This window comes from Hibiscus syriacus, unplaced genomic scaffold, assembly GCF_006381635.1.
Source record: "Hibiscus syriacus cultivar Baekdansim isolate YM2019G1 unplaced genomic scaffold, ASM638163v2 tig00111105_pilon, whole genome shotgun sequence".
In the NCBI taxonomy this organism is placed as follows: domain Eukaryota; kingdom Viridiplantae; phylum Streptophyta; class Magnoliopsida; order Malvales; family Malvaceae; genus Hibiscus; species Hibiscus syriacus.
Genome location: NW_024062987.1, coordinates 2,443,596 through 2,469,751, shown reverse-complemented (window position 1 = coordinate 2,469,751; position 26,156 = coordinate 2,443,596). Strand labels below are relative to the sequence as shown.

The 26,156-nt window shown below is 32.6% G+C and overlaps 1 protein-coding gene and 1 long non-coding RNA gene across 2 annotated transcripts; one reads left to right on the top strand and one right to left on the bottom strand.

Moving 5' to 3' along the window:
- Positions 1 to 16,443: 16,443 nt before the first annotated feature.
- On the top strand, positions 16,444 to 19,368 carry LOC120154202 (acyl-coenzyme A oxidase 4, peroxisomal-like). The gene is made up of 13 exons (XM_039166022.1): positions 16,444 to 16,549; positions 16,653 to 16,757; positions 16,919 to 17,025; positions 17,129 to 17,206; positions 17,318 to 17,438; positions 17,565 to 17,638; positions 17,734 to 17,793; positions 17,927 to 18,036; positions 18,171 to 18,330; positions 18,450 to 18,526; positions 18,616 to 18,787; positions 18,879 to 18,971; positions 19,062 to 19,368. The coding sequence occupies exons 1-13, from the start codon at positions 16,525 to 16,527 to the stop codon at positions 19,191 to 19,193; spliced, it is 1,314 nt and encodes a 437-aa protein (XP_039021953.1). The 5' UTR covers positions 16,444 to 16,524; the 3' UTR covers positions 19,194 to 19,368.
- On the bottom strand, positions 17,254 to 25,990 carry LOC120154203. The gene is made up of 3 exons (XR_005518859.1): positions 25,980 to 25,990; positions 21,145 to 21,146; positions 17,254 to 17,491 (listed from the first exon to the last, which is right to left on the bottom strand). It is a non-coding gene; the product is annotated as an uncharacterized LOC120154203 (long non-coding RNA).
- Between the last annotated feature and the right edge of the window lie 166 nt (positions 25,991 to 26,156).

Here is a 26,156-nt window from a genome sequence, read left to right as displayed (position 1 = left end):
CACTAACTTATATTTGTTCATATCTCTGGATTAGCCCATGTATATATGTGAGAACTATCGATATGTGAGTCTATAGAGGTTGTGCACTATGCTGTCACCACAGCTCGTATAAATGCACCGAAGTGCCCCGTAGAATTGCACCAAAGTGCCCGTAGAATTGCACCGTAGTGCCCGTAGAATGATGTCCATAAGGACCACGTAGAATTCCTTAAGAATCATATACATATACTATGGATCAAGTATGTGTCTTTCAAGACTTCACACAGGTTCCAAAGGATATACATATGTCCTAAAGAACCGAATAAACCCTCGACTCTTGGCATGCCAACTATACCCCTAGCTCTCATGACACATAACATGGGCATTATCATTTATTTCATTTCAAATATTCACATAAACTTGTAATTCACTTTCACTTATCACGTATCACATAGCTTCTTTTCATATGATCACATAGTCCCGTAGTTCACTTGCACGTAGATCATTTCCATATAATTCACATGTCACATATGTCATGTTTTCATATAATTTCTATCATTTCTCACCCAATCACCTTTATTCATATAAACATACTTATCATATCTTGTTCACATAAGATCATATACTTCATATAATATATCGAAACACCTAGAACACTTTCAAGTAGCTTATAGTCATAAGTTTTATCTCATAACCTATACTTGTTTTCACATATATATATATTTCATAGCATTTCTTATACCATCACATAATTCCTTTAACATACATAACATATCATGTAACATTATAATAGCAATACTTATAAGTCATATTGCTTATATCTTAATCTTATGCCTTCTCTTAAACATATATATATATATATATATATATATATATATATATATATATATATATATATATATATATATATATATATATATATATATATTCACATGTTCAGGTAATTCACCATTTCATCACATAATTGTGTATTCATATAACTCATTTCATTTCATTTCATATCTATCTATATATATCTATATCCTCAAGATTATCCTAATATAAATCATATAGCACTCTTATATTTCGTATTCATCTAGGGCAGACTTATAAACATATCTCACTTCTATTATTTCTATATATATAATCTAATCTGTTACTTAATTCAATTTCATATCACTCTTATAATCTTCTCATATAACTTCACAAATTTCTATCATTCAACCCATGTTATAGTTTTATTTAAACCTATGAATCTTTCCCATCTAGCTTATCTTATACGTTCATCTTATCATTTATGTTCAAATCCCCTAGTTAGTGTACTATTTTCACTTCATCCTATAGATCAATATTATCCAGCTTATTTCACTTATCATATAATAATATAATTATATTTTACTATGATCACATAGTTTATATCTCATACTTTGCTTTCTCATGTTCACCTATATCATGTCATATGGCTCATATCTTTCTCATGCAGTCACATAGTTCAGTTTCACATATGTATATATATATACATTATAGCACATACTTCTCATAACATTACATTCAAAAGCATGTCAACACATATATTCATGCATACATACAATTCATGTCATTCATATACGTATAATCATATATTCATGCATTCTAACATAGGAAATAGACTTGTCGCAAGTCTTGTTTCCATTTAGCACCATAAACTAACTAATATGCACTCACCTGGCCTCACTAGCCAATTCCAATCTCTTATCTTTCCCTTGATCGATCTTACTTGCCAAACGTTCTGGAATTGCTTTATGCGTAGAATCTACATAATTGTACATTTCGAGACCATCATTAGGTACCTACACCTTGTAATTGGATACTAGCAACTTAAACTAACTTATTAAACCCATATTCCCAATTTTCCTTTAGGGGGAATCGGTTCCCCCCTATGGGGGTATCGGTTCCCCCATGACATACTGGAAATTCTTGTTCGTTTGAAGGGGTATCGGTTCCCCTTGAATGGGTACCGATTCCCCTTGCCCAGAAATCATATTTTGAGCTCGAAAATCCTTCATTTTCAGCTCAACACATCATACTTCATTCCCTTTAATATTCCTAACTTTCATACACATACTTAAACTCATTTCTACTCCATAATCACTTCTTTAAACTCAAAATTCTATCTTCCATATAAGATTCAAAAATCATACCAAATTTTCAATGTGTTCTAATTCTCATTCTATCACTTCATATCTCTTAATTTAATCCTTGACAAGTCAAATTCAACTTCACAATCTATTAACTCCTTCCATATCAAAAATTCACTTAAAAACTCATTTTTCTTAATTTCTCATAACTTGTTAATCTTTGAGGTTTAAGCCCCCTAAAGCTTTCCTTAATCTTTCTTAATATCCCAAGAATCAAAACAAGCTTTAAAACGAAAGAATTAACCAACTAAAGACTCACTTACCTTATACCAAGCTTCACGGTGGAGAGGAGGAAGAAGAAGACTGAAGAATGCTCTGGACTCTTCTTCATACGTGCTTATTACCCTTAAAAAAAATTATAAAAAATCTTTCTGGTCAAATGACCATAATACCCTTAATTTCCTTTAATAATTACCAAATACCCTTCAATATATATTCAAATAATCATTGAATTCTTTCATTCTTCTACTTTAGTCACCAAATTCTGAAACTTTACAATTTGGTCACTAACCCGGTATTGCGGATGTTACAAATCTCCCCTCCTTTAAAAAAAATTCGTCCTCGAATTTTTCACTAAATAACTTAGTAAGAACATATCTTCTAATGTTCTTATGTTACTTCTTTTACTTAATCATTCTTTCTCTTAGTTCTTCAACTACCTTTTTCCTTTATACATCCTTATCATGTTACTTATCATATAACCAATAGCATCAGTTCTTATCACTCAAAATCCTTAATCAATCAAATTCTTTATCATCTTTAATTACCTTATAACCATACCAAACTTGTATTTCGTCATCATTTGACCAAAACTCAACTTTAAATCTTCTTCAATGTGATTAAACATATACTTTAAGGAGTCAAACAATATTTTCACATCACCTTGCACACTGGTCTTATTTCCATATCAAAAATTGTCCTCTGTACTTCCATATTTATCGTATATGATCCTTTAAATCAATCCCTTTCATTTCTTTACTCCTTATTCCTTATACATAAATCATATATTTCCTTTCATATTCACATACTCTTGTCTTATCACTTATACTCATCTTTATGTACCAATCTTCATTGCATCCTCATTACTTTAATAACCCTTTCTTATACATAACTTCATTCTTTATCATTCTTATACTTGTATTTTTCTTCCTGAAGATTCCATGCAAACACTTATCTCAGTTTCTACATCATAGCTATCTGCTCAGAATATACAACCATATTCAAATTCACATCATAATCAATTAACTCAACTTTATCTTTTCCTTCAATCCTATTATTCTATCCCTTTTACTCTGACAGCTAGTCAATAATATATGTTCAATCTAGGGTACAAACCCTAATCAACCAAACACATACATCCTGTCAAATCGAAATTATCTTAAAAATTCACTTACTCAACTTATCAATTTCACCTCTATTCTCATACATCCTGAAATTTCTTTTGCTCAAACTCAACATTCTGACTTCCTGTGTCTTATAATTTGATCATCGATATACACATTCTCAAACTCTTCTTATCAATCCTCAGCTTTACTTAAATATACAAATTCTTACTTCCTTTTCTTTACTATACCTCATTATTATGATCCCAATATGCAACTGTATCCAGATCCATTGCAGATCTGGTTATCATATCCAGACAATATCTTATAATCTTATAATTCCAGTACATTTCCATCGCATATTCTTGTTAGCTAACGCTAACTTTTCCGTCTTAACTGCAAATCCTTATCATATAAATGCTCTGGCTTATACACAATGTTATTCCTTCATTTCGAACTCATAAGCTCTGACATATACATCTTATACGCTTGTCACTGATGCACTTATCCTTGAATTCTTCTATACGTAATCATCACGTCATTAGATCTTTTTAACATTCTTATGGTGACACCCGTTCACCATATTCTATCTTATTCACATAATAGCAAAACTACTCTACATCATTTTTCCGATTCTAACCGATGAAAATTTTCTATCATCATTCAGATATGATTTCAGCTTTCTGAAATCAACTTTTGATCTTACTAGGCATTTCCTGAGGTGTCTGCTCTTCATCATGCCTGGCCAGGGCAAGTGAATAGCTATCACCATCAGGAATATCACCTTTCACTTACTTCGAAATTATCACGATCGGATTTCTACTGTATTAAACTATTCTTATTTATTAGCAAGACAACGTATTCCTTACACTATCAGATCAGAAATTTTTCAATCTATGTTGGCATGTACACCTTTTATGACCTTTTGGACTTCGGTTTATGCCGAGAATCGGCTAAACTATAGCTCTGATACCATTAAATGTAACACCCCCAACCCGTATCCGACCCGGATACGAGTCCGAAGTGTCACATTGACTTTTCAAACCTTGACTCTTAAGAAAAATCCCGGGAAATTTAAAACTTTATTTAAAACAAAATACAGACTTTATCAGAGTGCTCGTACTTAATGACTTATTACATGCCAACACTTTATACATAACCAAAAACATACTTTATCAAATATTTCTGATCTGATCTTTTGGTAAGGAAACTGACATGTCTTGCTCCGCATCACTCCTTACTCTTCTCGAAACCTACGTGTGAAACAATCACACGCTAAGTCGAAGACTTAGTGAGGCATAACCACTTATAATGCACTTTAAAACATATATTGATACATGCATGTTCTGTTCTATCATGTTATAGCAATTCCAGGCATTTTTCATATCGTATAGAATCATATCAGATTAATCGCAGTAAATTCATACATACACATAATTCATCATTCACATGTTATCATATAATCACATACTTTTTCAATCAAACACTATACACACAACATCATATAATTTCTATAGCATTTATCATACCACTAACTATATTTGTTCATATCTCTGGATTAGCCCATGTATATATGTGAGAACTATCGATATGTGAGTCTATAGAGGTTGTGCACTATGCTGTCACCACAGCTCGTATAAATGCACCGAAGTGCCCCGTAGAATTGCACCGAAGTGCCCGTAGAATTGCACCGTAGTGCCCGTAGAATGATGTCCATAAGGACCACGTAGAATTCCTTAAGAATCATATACATATACTATGGATCAAGTATGTGTCTTTCAAGACTTCACACAGGTTCCAAAGGATATACATATGTCCTAAAGAACCGAATAAACCCTCGACTCTTGGCATGCCAACTATACCCCTAGCTCTCATGACACATAACATGGGCGTTATCATTTATTTCATTTCAAATATTCACATAAACTTGTAATTCACTTTCACTTATCACTTCTTTTCATATGATCACATAGTCCCGTAGTTCACTTGCACGTAGATCATTTCCATATAATTCACATGTCACATATGTCATGTTTTCATATAATTTCTATCATTTCTCACCCAATCACCTTTATTCATATAAACATACTTATCATATCTTGTTCACATAAGATCATATACTTCATATAATATATCGAAACACCTAGAACACTTTCAAGTAGCTTATAGTCATAAGTTTTATCTCATAACCTATACTTGTTTTCACATATATATATATTTCATAGCATTTCTTATACCATCACATAATTCCTTTAACATACATAACATATCATGTAACATTATAATAGCAATACTTATAAGTCATATTGCTTATATCTTAATCTTATGCCTTCTCTTAAACATATATATATATTCACATGTTCAGGTAATTCACCATTTCATCACATAATTGTGTATTCATATAACTCATTTCATTTCATTTCATATCTATCTATATATATCTATATCCTCAAGATTATCCTAATATAAATCATATAGCACTCTTATATTTCGTATTCATCTAGGGCAGACTTATAAACATATCTCACTTCTATTATTTCTATATATATAATCTAATCTGTTACTTAATTCAATTTCATATCACTCTTATAATCTTCTCATATAACTTCACAAATTCTATCATTCAACCCATGTTATAGTTTTATTTAAACCTATGAATCTTTCCCATCTAGCTTATCTTATACGTTCATCTTATCATTTATGTTCAAATCCCCTAGTTAGTGTACTATTTCACTTCATCCTATAGATCATATTATCCAGCTTATTTCACTTATCATATAATAATATAATTATATTTTACTATGATCACATAGTTTATATCTCATACTTTGCTTTCTCATGTTCACCTATATCATGTCATATGGCTCATATCTTTCTCATGCAGTCACATAGTTCAGTTTCACATATGTATATATATATACATTATAGCACATACTTCTCATAACATTACATTCAAAAGCATGTCAACACATATATTCATGCATACATACAATTCATGTCATTCATATACGTATAATCATATATTCATGCATTCTAACATAGGAAATAGACTTGTCGCAAGTCTTGTTTCCATTTAGCACCATAAACTAACTAATATGCACTCACCTGGCCTCACTAGCCAATTCCAATCTCTTATCTTTCCCTTGATCGATCTTACTTGCCAAACGTTCCAGAATTGCTTTATGCGTAGAATCTACATAATTGTACATTTCGAGACCATCATTAGGTACCTACACCTTGTAATTGGATACTAGCAACTTAAACTAACTTATTAAACCCATATTCCCAATTTTCCTTTAGGGGAATCGGTTCCCCCCTATGGGGGTATCGGTTCCCCCATGACATACTGGAAATTCTTGTTCGTTTGAAGGGGTATCGGTTCCCCTTGAATGGGTACGATTCCCCTTGCCCAGAAATCATATTTTGAGCTCGAAAATCCTTCATTTTCAGCTCAACACATCATACTTCATTCCCTTTAATATTCCTAACTTTCATACACATACTTAAACTCATTTCTACTCCATATCACTTCTTTAAACTCAAAATTCTATCTTCCATATAAGATTCAAAAATCATACCAAATTTTCAATGTGTTCTAATTCTCATTCTATCACTTCATATCTCTTAATTTAATCCTTGACAAGTCAAATTCAACTTCACAATCTATTAACTCCTTCCATATCAAAAATTCACTTAAAAACTCATTTTTCTTAATTTCTCATAACTTGTTAATCTTTGAGGTTTAAGCCCCCTAAAGCTTTCCTTAATCTTTCTTAATATCCCAAGAATCAAAACAAAGCTTTAAAACGAAAGAATTAACCAACTAAAGACTCACTTACCTTATACCAAGCTTCACGGTGGAGAGGAGGAAGAAGAAGACTGAAGAATGCTCTGGACTCTTCTTCATACGTGCTTATTACCCTTAAAAAAAATTATAAAAAAATCTTTCTGGTCAAATGACCATAATACCCTTAATTTCCTTTAATAATTACCAAATACCCTTCAATATATATTCAAATAATCATTGAATTCTTTCATTCTTCTACTTTAGTCACCAAATTCTGAAACTTTACAATTTGGTCACTAACCCGGTATTGCGGATGTTACAAAAATTCCAGAGAAGTTTTATTGGAAGGTAGAGAAGATAGTGGTTTGTATGAGTTCAACTCAAGTTTGGTTCCATTTGATGGTGGTGGATTTCATGCTTGTTTGGCTAGTGTTTCTTATGATGTTTTTCATAGACGTTTAGGGCACCCTTCTCATGATGTGTTGTTGAAAGTGAGTAAGGAGTGTAATGTTGATCTTAAGGATAGTATGAATAAAACGTTTGTGTGATACTTGTCAAATGGGAAAGAATCATTACTTGCGTTTAGTGAATCTCAATCTCAGTATTTGGCTCCATTTCAATTAGTCTTTACGGGTCTTTGGGGTCCTCCACATGTCTCCTCCAATGGGTTCAAATATTATGTCTCGATTGTCGATGCATATTCTCTTTATACTTGGGTGTATTTGTTACGCGATAAGTCAGAAGCGTTGCGTGCATTTCTTTGCTTTCAAATGATGGTGTATGTTCAATTCAAAATTTTATATTAAGGCCGTTCAAAGTGATTGGGGTGGCAAGTATTAGGCTTTATCAAAGGTTCTTAGTGATAGTGGTATGGTTCATCGACTTACTTGTCCATATATGGCTCAACAAAATGGAGTTGTTGAACGAAAACATCAACACATTATTGATGTGGCGCTCACTTGGTTAAGTCAAGCTTCATTACCGTTGAAGTATTGGTCGTATGCGGTTGTCTCGGCGGTTCATGTGATTAATCGTCTTCCTACTAAAATTCTTCATGGTGTGTCCCCATATGAGAAGTTGTTTGGCAAGCCACCGACGTATGATCATATGCGTGTTTTTGGTTGTGGTTGTTACCCTTGCTTACGTCCATTTCACGCTCATGAGTTTAATTTTCGTTCGGAGGTGTACTTTTCTTGGCTATAGCTCCGATCACAAGGGTAATTTTTGTTTAGCGAAAGGAGGCTGTGTGTATTTGTCGCGGCACATTGTGTTTGATGAGTCAGTTTTTCTGTTTGCTTCGGTAGGTGTTGCGAACTTCGATTCTGTTGCGCCCATTTATTTTAATTCGGACATTTTTTTGGTGTCTGAGGCTGTGGATTTGCTTTGCTCGTTACTTGTATGTAACAATACTTGTAACACGTAAATTAGTTATGTGCGTGATCGTTCGGTGCCTTTACACATGGAAACGTTGCGTGATGAATTGTGTGAAATGGCTGCACCTTTGGCTACTGGTGTATTGTGTGATGATGCTTTGGGTGAGGTGCACCTACTCATGAAACTCATGATGATGTTAGTGTAATTGAGCCAAATGCTCAAGGTGTATTAAACACATCTGGGCATATATTTGGTGATGATATCACAAATTAAAGGCAAGATCATGACGTGGTCGACTCTCCTGGTGAGAATGGGATTGTTGGTTCGATTCATGTGCCCATGAATGTGGTAGTTAATAATCATTCTATGATAACGCATGGTAAAGCTGGCGTGTTTAAGCTACGTGTGTTTCATGCGGTGGAAGCAAATAGTGTGGACATTGAACCGACAACGATACGACAAGCTCTTGCGTCTCCTGAATGGAAGCAAGCAGTTTTGGACGAATATGATGCTCTTATTAAAAATGGTACGTGGACTATAGTACCATTACCTGAAAATAAGGCTGCAATTGGTTGTTCCGCGTAAAGAAAAATACGTATGATTCTTTTGCTCGTTATAAGGCGGGATTGGTGGCGAAAGGATTTGCGCAAGTTTCGGATCATGATTTTCGTGATACGTTTAGTCCGGTTGTGAAGGCGTCAAAGGTTCATGTTGTATTGGCCTTAGCTGTTCACAATAATTGGAAGCTTCTTCAGGTAGATGTCAACAACACTTTCTTTAATGATGACTTGGTTGAGGATGTTTTCATGGTTCAATAGCCCGGGTTTGAACAAGATTCGGTCAATGATGAATATCTTGTGTGTAAGTTGCAAAAGGCTCTCTATGGCTTAAATCAGACACCTCGAAATTGGTATGTTAAGCTTCGTGATTATTTACTTTGCAATGGATTTGTTGGTACTCAAGTTGATGTGTCACTTTTTATTAAACGTGATGGTAGTCGGTGTGTTTATATTCATGTTTATGTTGATGATATAGTCATCACTGGGAGTTGTGATGATCTTGCTGAGGAGACTGTTCTTATGCTTGGTAAAGAATTTTCTTTAAAAGATCTTGTCGAGTTGAGTTTTTTCTTGGTCTTGAAGTTGATTGATGTCCCGGTGCTTTACTTTTAAGCCAACATAAATATATTCGTGAGTTGTTGGAACTTGTAGAGATTGGGGATGCTCGGTCGGCTCCTACGCCTATGTTACCATCTCCCAAGTTGTCTCGTGATGGTGGTAGACCTCTTGATAATCCTCAAGTGTATCACAGTGTTGTGGGTGGATTATTATATCTTAGTCACACGCGACTTGATATTTCTTTTAGTGTGGGGTGTGTTTAAGGGTGTAAACGAGCCAAGTCGAGCTCGAGTATTGTTGAGCTCGACTCGACTCGAAAACTCTGAAATAGAGCTCGACTAGACTCGAAAACTCGCGAGCTTAAAATTTTCAAGCTCGACTCGAACTCGAAATCCTGAACTGAAGCTCGTGAGCAGCTCGAAAATGCTCGAAATGAAAAAAAATCTTAAACTTAACTCGATTGAAGCCCCAAACTTAAACTCGAATCTGAATCTTAAATACATGAAAATCTTATTGTATTTTTTAAAAAACAATCAATACATAAATGTTAATATTATTAATAATTTATTTAAAAAAAGAAGATTTTAATATATTATATTTTCAAGCTACTCACGAGCTTTTCGAGTTGAATATCAAGTAGTTTGTTTCGGCTCGTTAAGAACTCTAGTCGAGCTCTAGTCGAGTCCATTCGATCCGTGTATTTATCGAGCATGGATCGAGTTGATCTCAAGTAGCTTGCGATCTATCTCGTCTCATTTACAGCCATAGGTGTGTTACTCAATACATGCACCAACCGTGAGAGTTACATGGGTTAGCCGTCAAATGAATTTTACGTTACTTAAGTTGCACTATTGATTATGGATTATTGTTTCGTGCTTCTGGAGGTGATCTTTCGATTCGTGCATTTTCGGATGCGGATTGAGCAAGCAATTCGGATGATCGTCCATCTGTTTGCTATTGTGTATATATTGGTGACAACCTTATTTTTTGGTGTTCAAAGAAACAAAGGTCGGTATCTCGTTTTCAGAAGGTGAGATATTGAGCGGTTATTTGTGAGTGTGGAAAGTGCGATATCACACCTATATATGACGTGTAAGGAGTGAGGGTTTAGAGCAGCTTTTCCACAATAATAATAAAGAGGATTTAAAAGTTAAAAGAATTTAGTTCATAGAATGGATATTCAATCTTATCATCTAAACATGTAATAATCTTTTATTCATTGGTATATAAAAACAAAGAGAGGTGAGCGCTGCTGTCCAAACGATTGGGTTTTCATTAAAATGAAATTCACGCGGGAATTGGCAACTTCTTGCTGCCAACAGACATGAATGGTTGTGATGTAGATTTAGGCCGACATGAACTACGTCCTAATTAATAACTAATGTTTTCCGATTGTTTCTCTACTTAGTTGTTGAGGACTGATCATCTTTCATCAATTAAATTAAAAATTAGAATCGATTTGTGTCTTCACCATCTTTCATCAATTAAATTAAAAATTAGAATCGATTTGTGTCTTCACGTTTTTATCACAAAATTAGTGCAGGAAGAAACTTGTGTATTTTTATTTCGCTTAATATAAAAATAAGTGTCAAAATTATATTTAAAGTTAATAATTTAGTGTCTAAATAGTTTTTCGTTAAAAATAAGTACTTAAATTTTCTTCATTACACTTTTAAGTGTCTACCGTTTAAAAAACTCGTTAAGTGACACGTGTCACGTTTATTTTAAAAATATATATTTTTTTAAATAATATTTTATTTTAAAATAATATTAACGTGACACGTGTCACTTAACGGTTTTTTTAACGGTATATACATAAAAATATAACGAAAAAAAACTTTAGATACCTATTTTTAACGAAAAATTCTTTAGGCACTAAAATATTTTTCTATACATTCTTTAGACACTTATTTTTTATATTAAGCCTTTTGATTTTGATTCTCCCTGATAAATAATTAACGACACAAATACTTATTTTTTTATTCTTGTTTGAATTTCCTCTCGTCAAGAAGATCTGAATTTGTATATTTTGATCTGAAAGACTGAGATTGCCACATTGTTTAGTTAAAGAACGTTTTTGTCTGATCTGTTACGATAATTTTCAGCTTTGATTCTCATGAAGAAAATTTTTGTGCATCTTGCTTTTGACTTGCTTTTTAATAATAAATTAGATTTTTTATAAATAAAAAAATAACGTATACCGTATAACAAAATAATATAACTCCAACATAGAATCTCAAAGAGTGTGAAAAAAATAAATAAAACCTTCAATTGAATATATGCTTTATCTTTTAAAAAAATCTAGAAATTAATCAATGACGGATCTATAAATTTATAAATAGGATCACAAAATTTTAATTCTATTTTTTCAACATAATGGCTATACAATTTTTATTTTTATTTTTTCTTCTTCTCTTATTATATTGAACCATATTTACTAATTAATCTAAAATTATGAGTATACATTTGGCCCCATAAAGAGCTATATGCATCCGCCCCTTAAACTAATAATAATTTGATTATCTCCATTCAAAACTAGACACGATGTTAATATAAACGTTGAGATTTAGATAATCAATATGATATATTATTCTGTTAACGATTTTACTTATTAACAAATTATGACAAAAAAATCTATATATACATAATCATCGACAAATTATAATAAAAATAAATAAACAAACGTGTAATAAGAGCATATAAACAACTATATCATGAAAATAGACATTAATAAACGTTTAAAGAATAATAGAATATACACCGAGAAAGTGAACATTTAAAACACCAATATTTAGTTCTAGACATTATTAGTTCTAGATAAATCTATTAACGAGAATTTTCTACATACACACAATAACTCAAATTCAATATACGACTTGAACTTCATTAATTAAAGCATGGCTTAATACAAAAAAAAGTGCCAAAACTATACCCTTATTCTCAAATAGGTGCTTAAATGGTTTTTTTTACTCATTCAGGTGTCTAACGTTACAAACGTTACCATTTTAGGTGCCTCGACCATAACCGCTGTTATAAAACCCCGTTAAGTAAAACGTATCATAATATCAAAATTTTGAAATTTAATTTTCTTAAAAATAAAAATATTATTAAAAAATAAGAAGTAAAAAACCTTCCCCTGCGTCCCACCCTTTCCCCCTTCCCTCCCCAACTCTCTGCATCGATAGCCAAGGACCAAACGACCGATTAAATGACTGACCAAACAATCGATTATCACATACGGTTAAATGACCAATTATCACGATCAAATTTAAGGGATTGAGTATTTGAGATTTTAGGGATTAGAGATTGAAATTTAGAGATTTGTGAATTTTGTGTTTTAAGATGATGATAAGGTTTGTGACCGTTCATTAGGTGGTAGGCAACGTATTGGTGGTCGATCGCCGACGAATGGGTGGTCAGAGATGACCGACGATTGGAGTTAATAGGATTAGAAAAAGAAATTTTAAGATTTTGTGTTTTTTTATATTTTAGAAAAAATGGGGGCTTTTTCAAAAATAAAACACTTTTACGTTTTTTAAGAAAAATAAAAATATTTCAAAATTTTAAGATTATGACACTTGTCTCTTAACGGGATTTTATAACGACGGTTATGGCCTAAACATCTAGAGTGGTAACATTATAACGTTAGACACCCAGATGAATTAAAAAATAGTTTAGAAATAGAATAAGGGTGTTGTTTGAGCACACGTTTATTTCATTCTATTACAATTTGTGATTTAACCACGAGGATTTGGCATTTTTACCCATAAATAACTCAAATATTATAATATTACATATCATATACCATTTATACAAATTTTATTGATCTAACATCCTTTATGATATGTCACCACTTGGGAAGATGTGTTTCAAAGGTTAGCCTTCTAAGGTCCACATCAAATTTCTTAAAATCATTTTAAAAAAAACATACTTTAAAAAAAATTGAAAAATAAAATTATAGAGACTAACATCATAATTTAATACATATTAGTTCCATGAGTCGAAGAGCTTAATGAGATTAATTTATATAGGCATATTAGAGTATTAAGGTTATGCTTCATGACAATGTGGGATAAAAGTTGAAAGTTGTATTCCTTTAACTTTTTTATCTCTATATGTAATGAATCTACTTCTATACTATTGTTAAATTACATTATGTTAATATTTATTATTAAGGTTTATATTAATTAGAAATCAGTTCGTAATCTTTTTAGCTCTAGTAGACTCGCAAGCTTCTTCAGGATCTTCCGTTATACTTAATCAATTTTCCGCTTAGTAGGAAGCAACAATCTTGATTATCATAGCGTGAAAAAAAATACTTCCAGGTGCTGCTTACATATGTGTTAGACTCTTAAGCTCACCAATTTCAGAAAGAAGAATATCTTGTAGCTTATTACATCTCAAATTACTACAACAAAAATATATAATTAAATAAATTACATGAAAACTACCCATTATCTCATAACCTAGATTTAAAACAAAAGAACATACAATATTTTAAGGCGTTTGAGCCGCCCGAATATAATTAATTGTATATTCGATCTTACATGTGTATACCGATTTCCCTTTGATATATATCAATTTCAAAAGTTAATTTAATATAAACCTTAATAATAAATATTAATCTATAATTATTTAAATATGTTAACATATAAAAAATATCAAATCTTAATTAATATAAACCTTAATAATAAATATTAACATAATATAATTTAACAATATTGTATAAGTAGATTCATTAGATATAGAAATAAAAAAAAGTTAAGGAATATACATTTTAACTTTTATATCACATTGTCAATAAACATAACATAAACACTATATGTTATATAAAATAATCCCATTAAAATCTTTAACTCATGGAACTAATATGTATTAAATTATAATATTAATTTATAGTTTTATTTTTCAATTTTTTAAAATATATTTTTTAAATGCTTTTAGTGAATTTGATGTAAATTTTGGAAGGCACATATCTTGAGATGTATCTTTTCATGTAATGTAATGTCATATCAATTTTTTTAAAAGACGCGCTTTAAGGAATTAGTATTTGGTCCACTTAAATAAAGGCGTGTTTCACGTAACACGTCTTATAAAAAAGTGTTGAATTGATAAAATTTAGAATTTGACAGTTAATATTATAATATTTGAGTGATTTTTTTTTTAGTAAAAAGGCAGGAGGATTTAATGTGACGTATTAAGATCCCAACGTCACTTTTATGTCGGAAATTTATTATTGTTATTTTTCTGGAATGCTCTTCGTGTGCAAGTTAGAGACGCATACAAGACAAGGCCAAGGCTCTGTTTGAGTTGCTTACCCTAAAAGAAAGGAGGAGTTGATGCAGAAAACAGACACTCGATTTGTGCATATGGAGATGAAGCTCTTAAGAGTTAATTAATGCATTGCCTTGCCTGATGAAGACCGTCTCTCTGTAGCTGTGTACAACGAAGCCTCAAAACTTTAAAATGCAGCAACGGCCACACTTTTTTTTTTCTTGCCTCAATTTCCCTTAGTTTAGATTCGGTAGTTCATAAGAAACCCAAGTTGATGCGGACAGAGGTAATCAACTAATAATTGACTAAACTTGCCCCACACATCAAGAATAAGAAGAAGAAGAAGAAGAAGCCATCCGTCTCTCAGGCTATATAAGGCTTATGCAACAATGGGCTAAATTCATGTCTTCCACTTATTGGGCGGGAAACAAAACAGACTATACCTTTAACAAATAGAAAAATGAAAGATTAGTTGAATGACTAAATTGATAATATTTAATTTAATGATTAGTTGAATATTTTATCTTAAATTATAATATCTGTTTTACAAGAGTAAATTATAATTTTATTAGTATTATATTAATTTTAAATGTTAAAATTTTGATAATCATTTAACCTATCAAGATTCTTTTTGCATCTCTGCATATATATAATATTTTTATTGGCTCTCTCTAGATACTCCTATGATGACATATGTTTTGTTTTAATTTAAATAAATTTTTAAATATTTTAAAAATTAAATTAAATTTTTGAAATATGAAATTATTTAAATACACATGATCCAATAAAAATATATTATCCTTGACACCTAAAATTTCTCTTCAAAATCCCTACATATATAATACTTATACATTATGAAATCGAATCAATATTTCGAAATTTATAAATTCTCATTTTAATATTACGTTTTTTTTAGAACTCATTTTAATACATTTGAATAATCATAAATTAATTAAGGGTGAACTGCATGTTTAGTACCTACACTATCAATTTTATTCCGTTTCAATACCTAAACTTTCAATTTTTCAAAAGCATATATAAAGTTTACTTTCTATTTCATTTTAGCACCCATCGTTAAAAACTTAAGTACTAAAATGAAACAAAAAGTTAAAAATAGGGTAATAAAATGAAACAAATTAGGTATGATTTTAAAATAATTGAAAGTTTATGTATTAAAACGGAACAAAAGTGGTACTTTAGGTACTAAACATATAGTTTTCTCATTAATTAATTAGTGTTGATCCCAAACACATATCGTGTCATCATTTAATCGTTACTTGCTTTACCAACCAAGCTGTCCTTGCGTGCAATATCCATCTTCTTCAAATGGCAAAGAGAACCCATCGCTCCAAAATCATTAACTGACGTTCCCATTTCATCTCTATCTTCTTTCACTTTTCAGGACCCAACACCCTAAATCTACGTGTGTCATCTATCCTCCTCCTCCTCCTTCATTCTGTTCTTATCCCAAATATATCTCTTTTCTTCTCAGAAAAAAATCTCACTTGGTCACTATGCCACTTTCCTCCAACTTTCAAGGTTCGTCTTTTTCTTCTATCTTTTTATTTCTTTATTTCTGTTCGATCTTAATCTTTCTTATGTTGTTTAAGCTTTTGGTAAAATATATTCGATGTCTCCACAGATGAAACAGACAAAAATGAAAAGCCTTCTTATTTCAACTCACCGCCTTTGGATGTCTCGGTTGCATTCCCACAAGCAACTCCGGCTTCTGTTTTTCCTCCCTCTGGTATTCATTTCCCATTCATTATTATCTGTATTGCTTACAACTATTGGTTGTGGACTGGTAGATCATTTGATGGGGTTTGACTTTTGCATTTTGTTGTTATCAAACGGGAAGCCTTTATTTCTATTTACATGCCTGTTTTGCTCTTGGGGAAAAATATACAGTTTCTGATTATTATCAATTCGACGATCTACTGAGTACTGAGGAGCAGATGCTTAGAAAGAAAGTAAGAGCGTTCATGGAAAATGAAGTTGCTCCTATAATGGCGGAGGTATAAGATTACAGCTGAATGCAGTGAATTTTAGGGATAATTGCTTTTTATCTCCTTTTACTTGTTTACCAACAAATCAACTGATTTGAACAATTCTCCCCAGTATTGGGAGAAGGCTGAGTTTCCATTCGAAATTGTTCCCAAACTTGCTCATCTTGGGATTGCTGGATATACTACCAAGGTTGGTCCTATTCTAATATTTAGTTTTTTTTTAAATAAAAAAAACGATTTCCTTCTTTATTGAAATGCAAATAAAAAATGAGTATGATGTTTGGTCATTTGTAACATGCAGGGTCCTGGATGCCCTGGTCTCTCTGTCACTACTAGTGCAATTGCAAATGCAGAGGTTGCTAGAGTTGATGCAAGTGTCTCTACCTTTTTATTGGTGCATTCTGTAGGCATGCTTTCTATTGGTGAGATCTATGGATCAACTTTGCTTTTCCTCTACATATTAATTTATGTCACACTTCTTGATTTATTTGTTCTTAGATAACTAAGAAATTATGATCCAACATTAATTGCCTGAACATCATGAATAGCATCATTCGGGTCGGAGGAACAGCGGCGGAAGTATTTACTTCCTTTGGCACAGTTAAAGACGATAGCTTGTTGGGTACATATTTCTTTCTGGCATTAACGTTTTGGGTTTAGGGTTTTGTATCGTTCATCAGCTTTAAAACGCTAAATCTTTTATTGTTTTCTCTTTAGGCTTTGACTGAGCCTGACTATGGAAGTGATGCTAGTCATGTGAATACAACTGCAAGAAAGGTCTGTCCTTAACCTTGTTGATTGGTTTTCGCTTGTCATTTTAGTATAGCAGATTACAATTACAATCACTGCGAAACATTCTTAATTTTCTGATATATCGTGTATCGTATTTGCTGTTGTATTGAATCTTCAGGTAGAGGGAGGTTGGATGCTTGATGGACAAAAACGCTGGATAGGAAACAGTACTTTTGCAGATGTGTTGGTCATTTTTGCCAGGAATACCACAACTAATCAGATAAACGGGCAAGTGAAATAACACTTGACATTGAAAAGAATTTAGCATTTGGTCTTGCACACACAAGTCATCTAATGGAATGCTTGCTAGTCACTACCCGCTCTTTTTCCTTAAATTTGGATGCTTCTGAATTCTGTTTCAGATATATTGTTAAGAAGGATACCCCTGGACTGACAGCTACCAAAATAGCAAACAAGATTGGAGTGCGAATGGTTCAAAATGGTGATATTCTCTTAAAGAATGTCTTTGTTCCTGATGAGGACAGATTACCTGGTCTGAACTCATTTCTAGATACAAGCAAGGTTTGTCCAAATAACCTCTGAGATAATGATAACATTTAATCTAATCTTTCTGCTTGCTAGTCAGCGGATTATAGGCATTATTCATGCAAACTATATGATCTGCCACCGTGCACAAGCAGGTCCTGGATGTTTCACGAGTAATGGTTGCATGGCAACCTATTGGCATATCGATGGGTGTCTATGACATGTGTCTGAGGTATTGCATAGGTGCTGTTATCCGCAATTTAAGCTGTGACATGTCGAGCTTACGAGATGACCTTATTCTTCATTTGCTTTGATGTGTAGGTATCTGAAGGAGAGGAATCAGTTTGGAGCACCATTGGCAGCATTTCAAATTAACCAGCAGAAACTTGCTCAAATGCTAGGTAATATTCAAGCAATGACCCTTGTTGGTTGGCGCCTTTGCAAATTGTATGATAAGGGTACAATGACTCCCGGTCATGCCAGCTTGGGAAAGGTATAAACATTTAAGATTTAGAAACCTGCAAAATTTCATACGAGATTTCAATCTGAATTGCTTTAGCTCTGACAAGTTTTGTGGTAACTAGTCATGGATCACATTGAGGGCAAGAGAGACAGTCGCTCTTGGTCGGGAATTGCTCGGTGGCAATGGAATTCTGGCTGATTTTCTTGTTGGAAAGGTTCTCATTCTGTGCTCTCCAAACAAAAACACTTCGGTCAATTCCTTCAAGAAACATATTTGAGTTTTCAATTTTCTTTTCTGGTGTCAGGCATTCTGTGATTTGGAACCAATTTATACATATGAAGGCACGTATGACATCAACTCCTTGGTAACTGGTAGGGAAATCACTGGTATTGCCAGCTTTAAGGCATCCGCAACGAGCAAGCACAGCCGTCTGTGATCATCGGCTCTCTTCTCTCAAGGGTAGACTGTGTATTTGGGATTTGGATGAACTTTATGTAGGTTGTGTAAATGTAATAAGCTTCGTTATATATTAATGAAGCACATATGATGTAGCAAGTGTAATAATGAATATTTGAAACATTAATTAATAAGTTTTATTATTTTGCTTATAAGTGAGGCAAGTAATAACCCTCGTTGCTATAAATCTCAATGAAAATAAGGGGTGTAAAATCGAGCTGGAACGAATATAGTTATATTCGTATTTGATTGTTTATTGATTGATTTATGTTTGTTTAAATTTTTAACATTGTGTTCGTGTTTCTTCATTTACTTTTGAAGGTATTATTAATTGTTCATTCAATACTTACGAACATATTCATTTATATGTGAACATGTTCGTTAACAAGTTCATTGGAAAATCAAATAGCGGTTTTTATATCGTAGTTTCTGCGGCGTATGGAACTGTTATCGTAAAAAATAGTGGTGTCAAGGGAAACAATGGAATCACATCAATAGCAATGAGTCACGATCGTAATTTAACGGGAGTGACCAACAGCTGCTATTATTCAACTATTTTAATTTTTTAATAAAAATTCATTTTTTAAATCAACTCATTTAAAAAAATTCACAATCACGATATGCAATGACCAATAACATTTGTTATATTTGCAATTACAATGAACACAACACGTCTTAAAATATGACCACAATCGTAATTTATATGTTCTTTTAACATTCGTGATCATATACAAATATAAGGTGTTACATAAATGTTTTTCAAATAATAATAACAATAAGTGCTTGCAACCAAAAGAAATCACTAAAAAATTTTGCTTAGCAAGGACGATGAGGGCGTGATCCGTGGAGCAAATTGCAGCACCACAGCATCATTGCCTTCTCTACTATTTGAGCAAATTGCGACATTTCCTTAACCACAGCGTTAATTATTTCCTTTAACAATTCATGAACACACCAAACTTGGTTTTCAAACAAATGATTAAAAATGGAATGGTGATCGAGTAAAATATCAGCCAGATAGGCTATCAGACAAAACCCACTTATTTCTTTTCTTTCTAGGACTGTTGTCTCTCGTGATTTGATGTAATTATGTGACACAAAATAACCTAAATAGGTTTATTTCATTTTCAAGCCACACAATAGTGATTATTTTTATTTTCGGTACAAGGACCTTCCATTTGTGCTTTATATTTTGCATTTCGATTGACGATCTTGCTGTTACTTTTCATTTCATGTAGGTTCTTGTTTCGAAATCAACCATTGGGGCCTCCTGGGTTTGAAAATGGTTGCATTTGGAGATGCATTGGTAGCTATAAAGATAGGCAAATTTGTGTAATGTTTCCTACCATCCCATTGCCTTTTCCAAATTGTTAAGCATTTACCAGCTCATGAATTAAGCATGTGGGTTCGTAGATTACAATTAATAATGTGGGAGTATCAGCTTTTACCATAAATTAATGTATACCCAATTTGGACAATATGAACTTACCAAGGGTGCTTTGGAGAGATTACGGTTTGTGTTTGATTCAAATTCAAAGTGACACATATTAATTAAATTAATTGAAAAAAGTAAGAAATCTAGTTTGATTAAAAGTAGAACTTTATTTTTTTCTTTTATGTAGAAAATATACTTTAAGTAGATTCCTACTTTATAAGTTTTCTTTATAATCAAGTATATATTCCTATAAATAGATACTAAGGGTAAGTATTAGATATCAAGTTTTTCTTTCTCCAAAATCTTTTTGTATCAGAGCTTCGGATTCAAAATTATGACAATAATAAAGTATGATATTCTGTTATTGGATCAAAACATCAGGTTCTCACTATGGCAGATGAAGATTCAGAATGCTCTTGTACAATTAGATCTAGAGGACTTGATGAGAAGCCTATAACACAATAGATGAATGAGGAAAAGCGTAAGAATCGTAAACTGCTTTGTTATGGGTAAAGTTAGAGCAACTATGCATGTAGAAACCGTTAACCAACAAGTTGTACCTAAAGTAGCGTCTTTATTTGCTCAAGTCGGTGGAAGGTTGATTCACCTCTTGAAAAGCACCTAACCAAATTCAAAGAAACTGTCTCTGATATAGAGACTTCAGAAGTGAAGTATGATAAAAAAATATTTAGGACTGATCCTCTTGTGTTCACTGCCCCCTTCCTACTCATCTTTCGGAGATGCAATCTTTGTACCATCGTGAAACCCTCAACTTTTGAAGAGGTATACAATGCCCTGCACTCGTTCGATAAGATGAAGCATCTTGTATCTGGTTCCAAGCCCTAGGCAGAGGGTCTCGTGGTGCATGGATCGACTAGCTCAAATCTTGGAAGAAAAGGCAAGTGCTCTTTTGGTAGTAAAGGAAAGGGTGAATCAAATCATATAATTGAGGTAAAACTTGTCGTTTTTGTAAAAAAAATAGGTCATATTAAAACAAAGTGTTACAAGTCGCAAAATAAGATACATTCTACAAAGAGACCGGACGTTATGAATGTTATAGAAGATGTAGAGTACGAACTTCTAGTGACTTCTAATGACAATGCAAATAAGAGCGAGGAGTAGACTTTTGACTCTGGGTGTGCCTATCACATGTGTCCCAATCGCTATTGGTTTGTGACCTATGAAGCTATGTTAACAGATATTGTATTGATGAGTAATAATTCATCTTGTAAGATTGCAGGAATTAACAGTGTCAAAGTCAAGATACATGATGACATTGTCAAAACCTTGAGTGATGTTCGTCATGTTCCAGAATTGAAACGTAATCTAATCTCATTAAGTATTATGGACACGAAATGGTATAAATACTTTGTTGAAGGTGAAGTTTTGAAGGTTAGCAAGGGTTCGCTTGTTTTGATGAAGGCAGAGAAAAAGAATGAAAGGTTTTACGTTTTCCAAGGGTTTACGATTACTGGTGATGTTGTTGTTACATCATCCGCATTGTCAGAGGAAGATGTAACCAAGCATTAACATATGTGCATGGGGCATATGAGTGAACTTGGTATGCCAGAGTTAAGTATAAGATGTCTCATTGATGGTTAATAAATTTACAACCTAGAGTTTTATGACCACTACGTGTTTGGTAACAAAGGGGAATCCGATTTGTCAAAGGGATTCACAATTAGAAAGGTACCATATACTACGTTCATTTTAATATATGGGGACCATCTAAAGTTTCCTTTCATGGAGCTGCAAACTACATTTTGACAATCATTGATGACTATTCTAGAAAGGTTTGGTAATTTTTCTGAAGCAGAAAAGTGATGAGATTACCACATTCAAGAACTGGAAGACAATGATTGAGAAATATATTGGAAGACATGCTAAATATCTATGTACTGATAATGATTTAGAGTTTAAATTTGAAGAAATAATGAGCTATGCAAGAAATAAGGGATTGTGAGACACTTGACGGTTCGTCATACGCCATAACAAAACGACATTGTTGAACGGATGAATAGAATGATAATGGAGAGAGTTCGTTGTATGCTCTCTAATGTTGGTCTATCGAAGTCATTCTGGGTTGAAGCCACTTCACTCGTATGTTTTCTAATTAACATGTATTTGTTCATGGCCATTGACAAAAAAACTCTGCAAGAGGTATGGTCTGGTAAGCCTGCGAATTATTTTGATTTGAAGATATTTAGTTGTCATGTGTATACTCATGTAAACAATGGTAAATTATAGCCTAGATCCATAAAGTGCATCTTTGTAAGATATAAATTGGGAGTAAAATGCTATAAATTGTGGTGTCCCGAAACTAAAAGGATGGTGATTAGCAGATATGTGATATTTGATGAATATGCTATGTTGCGAAGATTACCCCTTAATGAAACTACCAAGAATTTATAAGAATCAAAGATCACATAGAAGAAGATGAAAATTCAGTTTGAAACAGGATTCACATCTGACATACTCAGATAGAATATAACTCTTTAGCAACAGTCTGATCCACCGTCGTCTCTTACATAGAATAGACACAAGAGAGAAATCAAGTGACCACATAGGTACGCAAAGGCTGATCTAGTCTCGCATGCTTTTAGTGTTGCGAAAGACATTAATGTGAACTAAAAGCCATCATCCTATCCAGAGGCAATTAGCTGCAAAAACTCAGACAAGTGGATGATCGTTATGCATGGGAAAATAAAGTCACCTCACAAGAATGACACTTGGAATTTATTGAAATTTTGTTGCGAAAAATGATCCATTTAGTGTAAGTGAGTGTATAAAAAGAAGAAAGGAATTTTGGGAGTTGAAAAGTCTAGATACAATGCAAGATTGGTTACGAAGGAGTTCGGCCAAATCCTAGGAATTGACTTTAATTATGTGTTTTCTCTAATAGTAAAAAGATATTTCTATTAGAATTTTGCTTGGAATAGTTGCTTTACAAGACCTTGAGCTTGAAAACAACGCTCTCGTATGGTGAACTTGAAGAAGAAATTTACATGAAGCAACCAGAGGATTTTATGTTCTCAAGAAAGGAGGACCATGTTTATTCACTGAAAAAAATCTTTTTTGTGGGTTAAGTAGTTGCCCAGTCGATGGTATACGATGTTTGATTCTTTTATGGTTTTTCTTGAGTTTAAGCGAATCAATTTTGATAGTTGTGTTTACTTAAAAATGGTCACGATGGTTCACATATAAATATTTGCTTCTTTATGTTGATGATATATTGATAGCTACAAATAATAAAAAAAGAGTTTAGACAGTTAAAGACCCAACTTAATAAGGAGTTTGAGATGAAAGATTTAAGTCCAGCAAAGAAGATACTCAAAATGGAAATTAAAAGAGACAAAAAATCAGGTAAATAATACCTAAGTCAAAAGTGGTACATTGAAGGAGTTCTTCCACAGGTTTAATATGATGAGTGCTAAGCCTGTGAGCACTCCGATGGCAGCTCACATTAGACTTTTATCGGATTGTTCACCAAAATCATATGTGAAGGTAAAGTACATGTCACATGTTCTATATTCGTGTGAATTGGAATCTCTAATGTATACATTGGTTCGTACATGTTTGGACTTAGCGTATACAATTAGTTTAGTGAGTAGATACATGTCGGATCCCGATAAAGAACATTGGAAAGTTGTCAAATGGATTTTCAGGTATCTTCGCATTTGTATTGATGTTTTCTTGTAGTTTGGATGAACTAGAGATGGAGTCGTAGGGTACGTAGATTATGATTTTACGGGAGATCTTGATAAAAGGAGATCACTTACAGGGTATGTCTTTGCGGTTAAAGGATGTTCCATTAATTGGAAAGATACTCTAATTTATACGATTGCCTTGTCAACTATTGAAGCAAAGTACATGACGATCACTGAACTTGTAAAAACCAATCCTGTTGAAATGGCTCTTTGGTGAACTTGGTGAAGACCTTCATATCAGTATGATGTTTTGTGACTGACGGAGTTCTACATTTTTAACGAAATATCAAATATTTAATGAGGGTACGAAATATATTGATATTCGCTATTATTTTGTGCATGATGTAATTGCTTGAGGTGACATTATTGTGAACAAAGTCAACATTCATGACAATCCTGTAGACATGATGGCCAAACCGCTCCCTACAAACAAGTTTGAGCATTGCTTGGACTTGATTGATGTTCATTACTGAAGATTACCCCTTTGAGGGATGTTGTGGAAGAGGTAGAGAACATGCTCGTTGAAGTGAAGAATTATTTTTTGTTGAGTTTGAGTCTCTCATTGAATTTGAGTGTTTTGTATCAAAACCTTTGTACTTTTCAAAATTCACGTCAAGGTGTAGATTACAAAGAAGTAATTGTTTTTTCTTTCAACTTTATAACACATGATAAGTGGATACTTGTTTGTTATAATTTAACCTAAATTATAATTGGTAATTAAGTTGGATTGTATTGTAATTCTAGTAGTTGAAGATTTCTTTGTAATTGACTTTATTTAGTAAAGTAAATATTTATTTTAGGCAAGAATTCTCATGGAAATTTTGACTCTATAAATAAATATTATACTTTAGCCTTTAGAGAATGTGAGAGAGAATTATTTTGGAGAGACACAATCCTTTTTGGAAATTTTGTAACTTTTGAGGTTTATATTACAAAAATAGTTTTGTAAGGATATTGAAAGAGTGTTTTGGGATATATAAGTTTTTGGTATCTATACCGGGTTTTGGAATACATGTGATATCATATATTTTTACACTTTGTGTGCTATATGTTTATAGTGGATTAGATCATGCTCGTGGAGGTAGGCAAGGCTGAAACATGTTAAATGTTGTATCTTGTGTTTGTCTTATTTTACGTTGATATCGTTTTGATTTTTTCACTCTCAAATTCCTAACTTGTTTAATGATGTCACGGAAACAGACAAGAATAGTACTACGAAACTAATTACAAAAGGAAAAGAAGAAGAAAAAATGAGGTGGGGAAATGGGATTAAGATGAGATGTTTTCTCTCTAAAAAAATTACAAGTGTGAATATCATGTCCAAATTCTATAATGGATGGGTTGTCTAAGGAAAAACAGTCTAATATAAGGCTAAGAAAATACTCTACCAGAAATGTTAATATTTTTAACATTTTTGATAGAGTGCTACCAAAATTTTTTTTACCAGAAATATTAATATCGGGCACTACCTAAAATGTTATTTTTTCTACTGAAAATGTTAATATCAGGAATATTCATTTTATGTAACGAAATTAACATTTCCTATGAAAAAAATAACATTTTAGGTTAACATATCTGATATCATCTTTCTTTAATCTTATATTAAACTGCCGTATAACATAACTACATATATGTCTTGTGGAGTTATTATATTATTATATTAGAACTTGACACTGTACCTTCACAATACGTCATTTCCAACTGTTGGGATTTTTCCCTCTCAGCTTCATTGTGTAACAGCATGATATAATGATATATATGTACATGTTGTGTATATGTAATATTTGGGGACCTCGAAAGA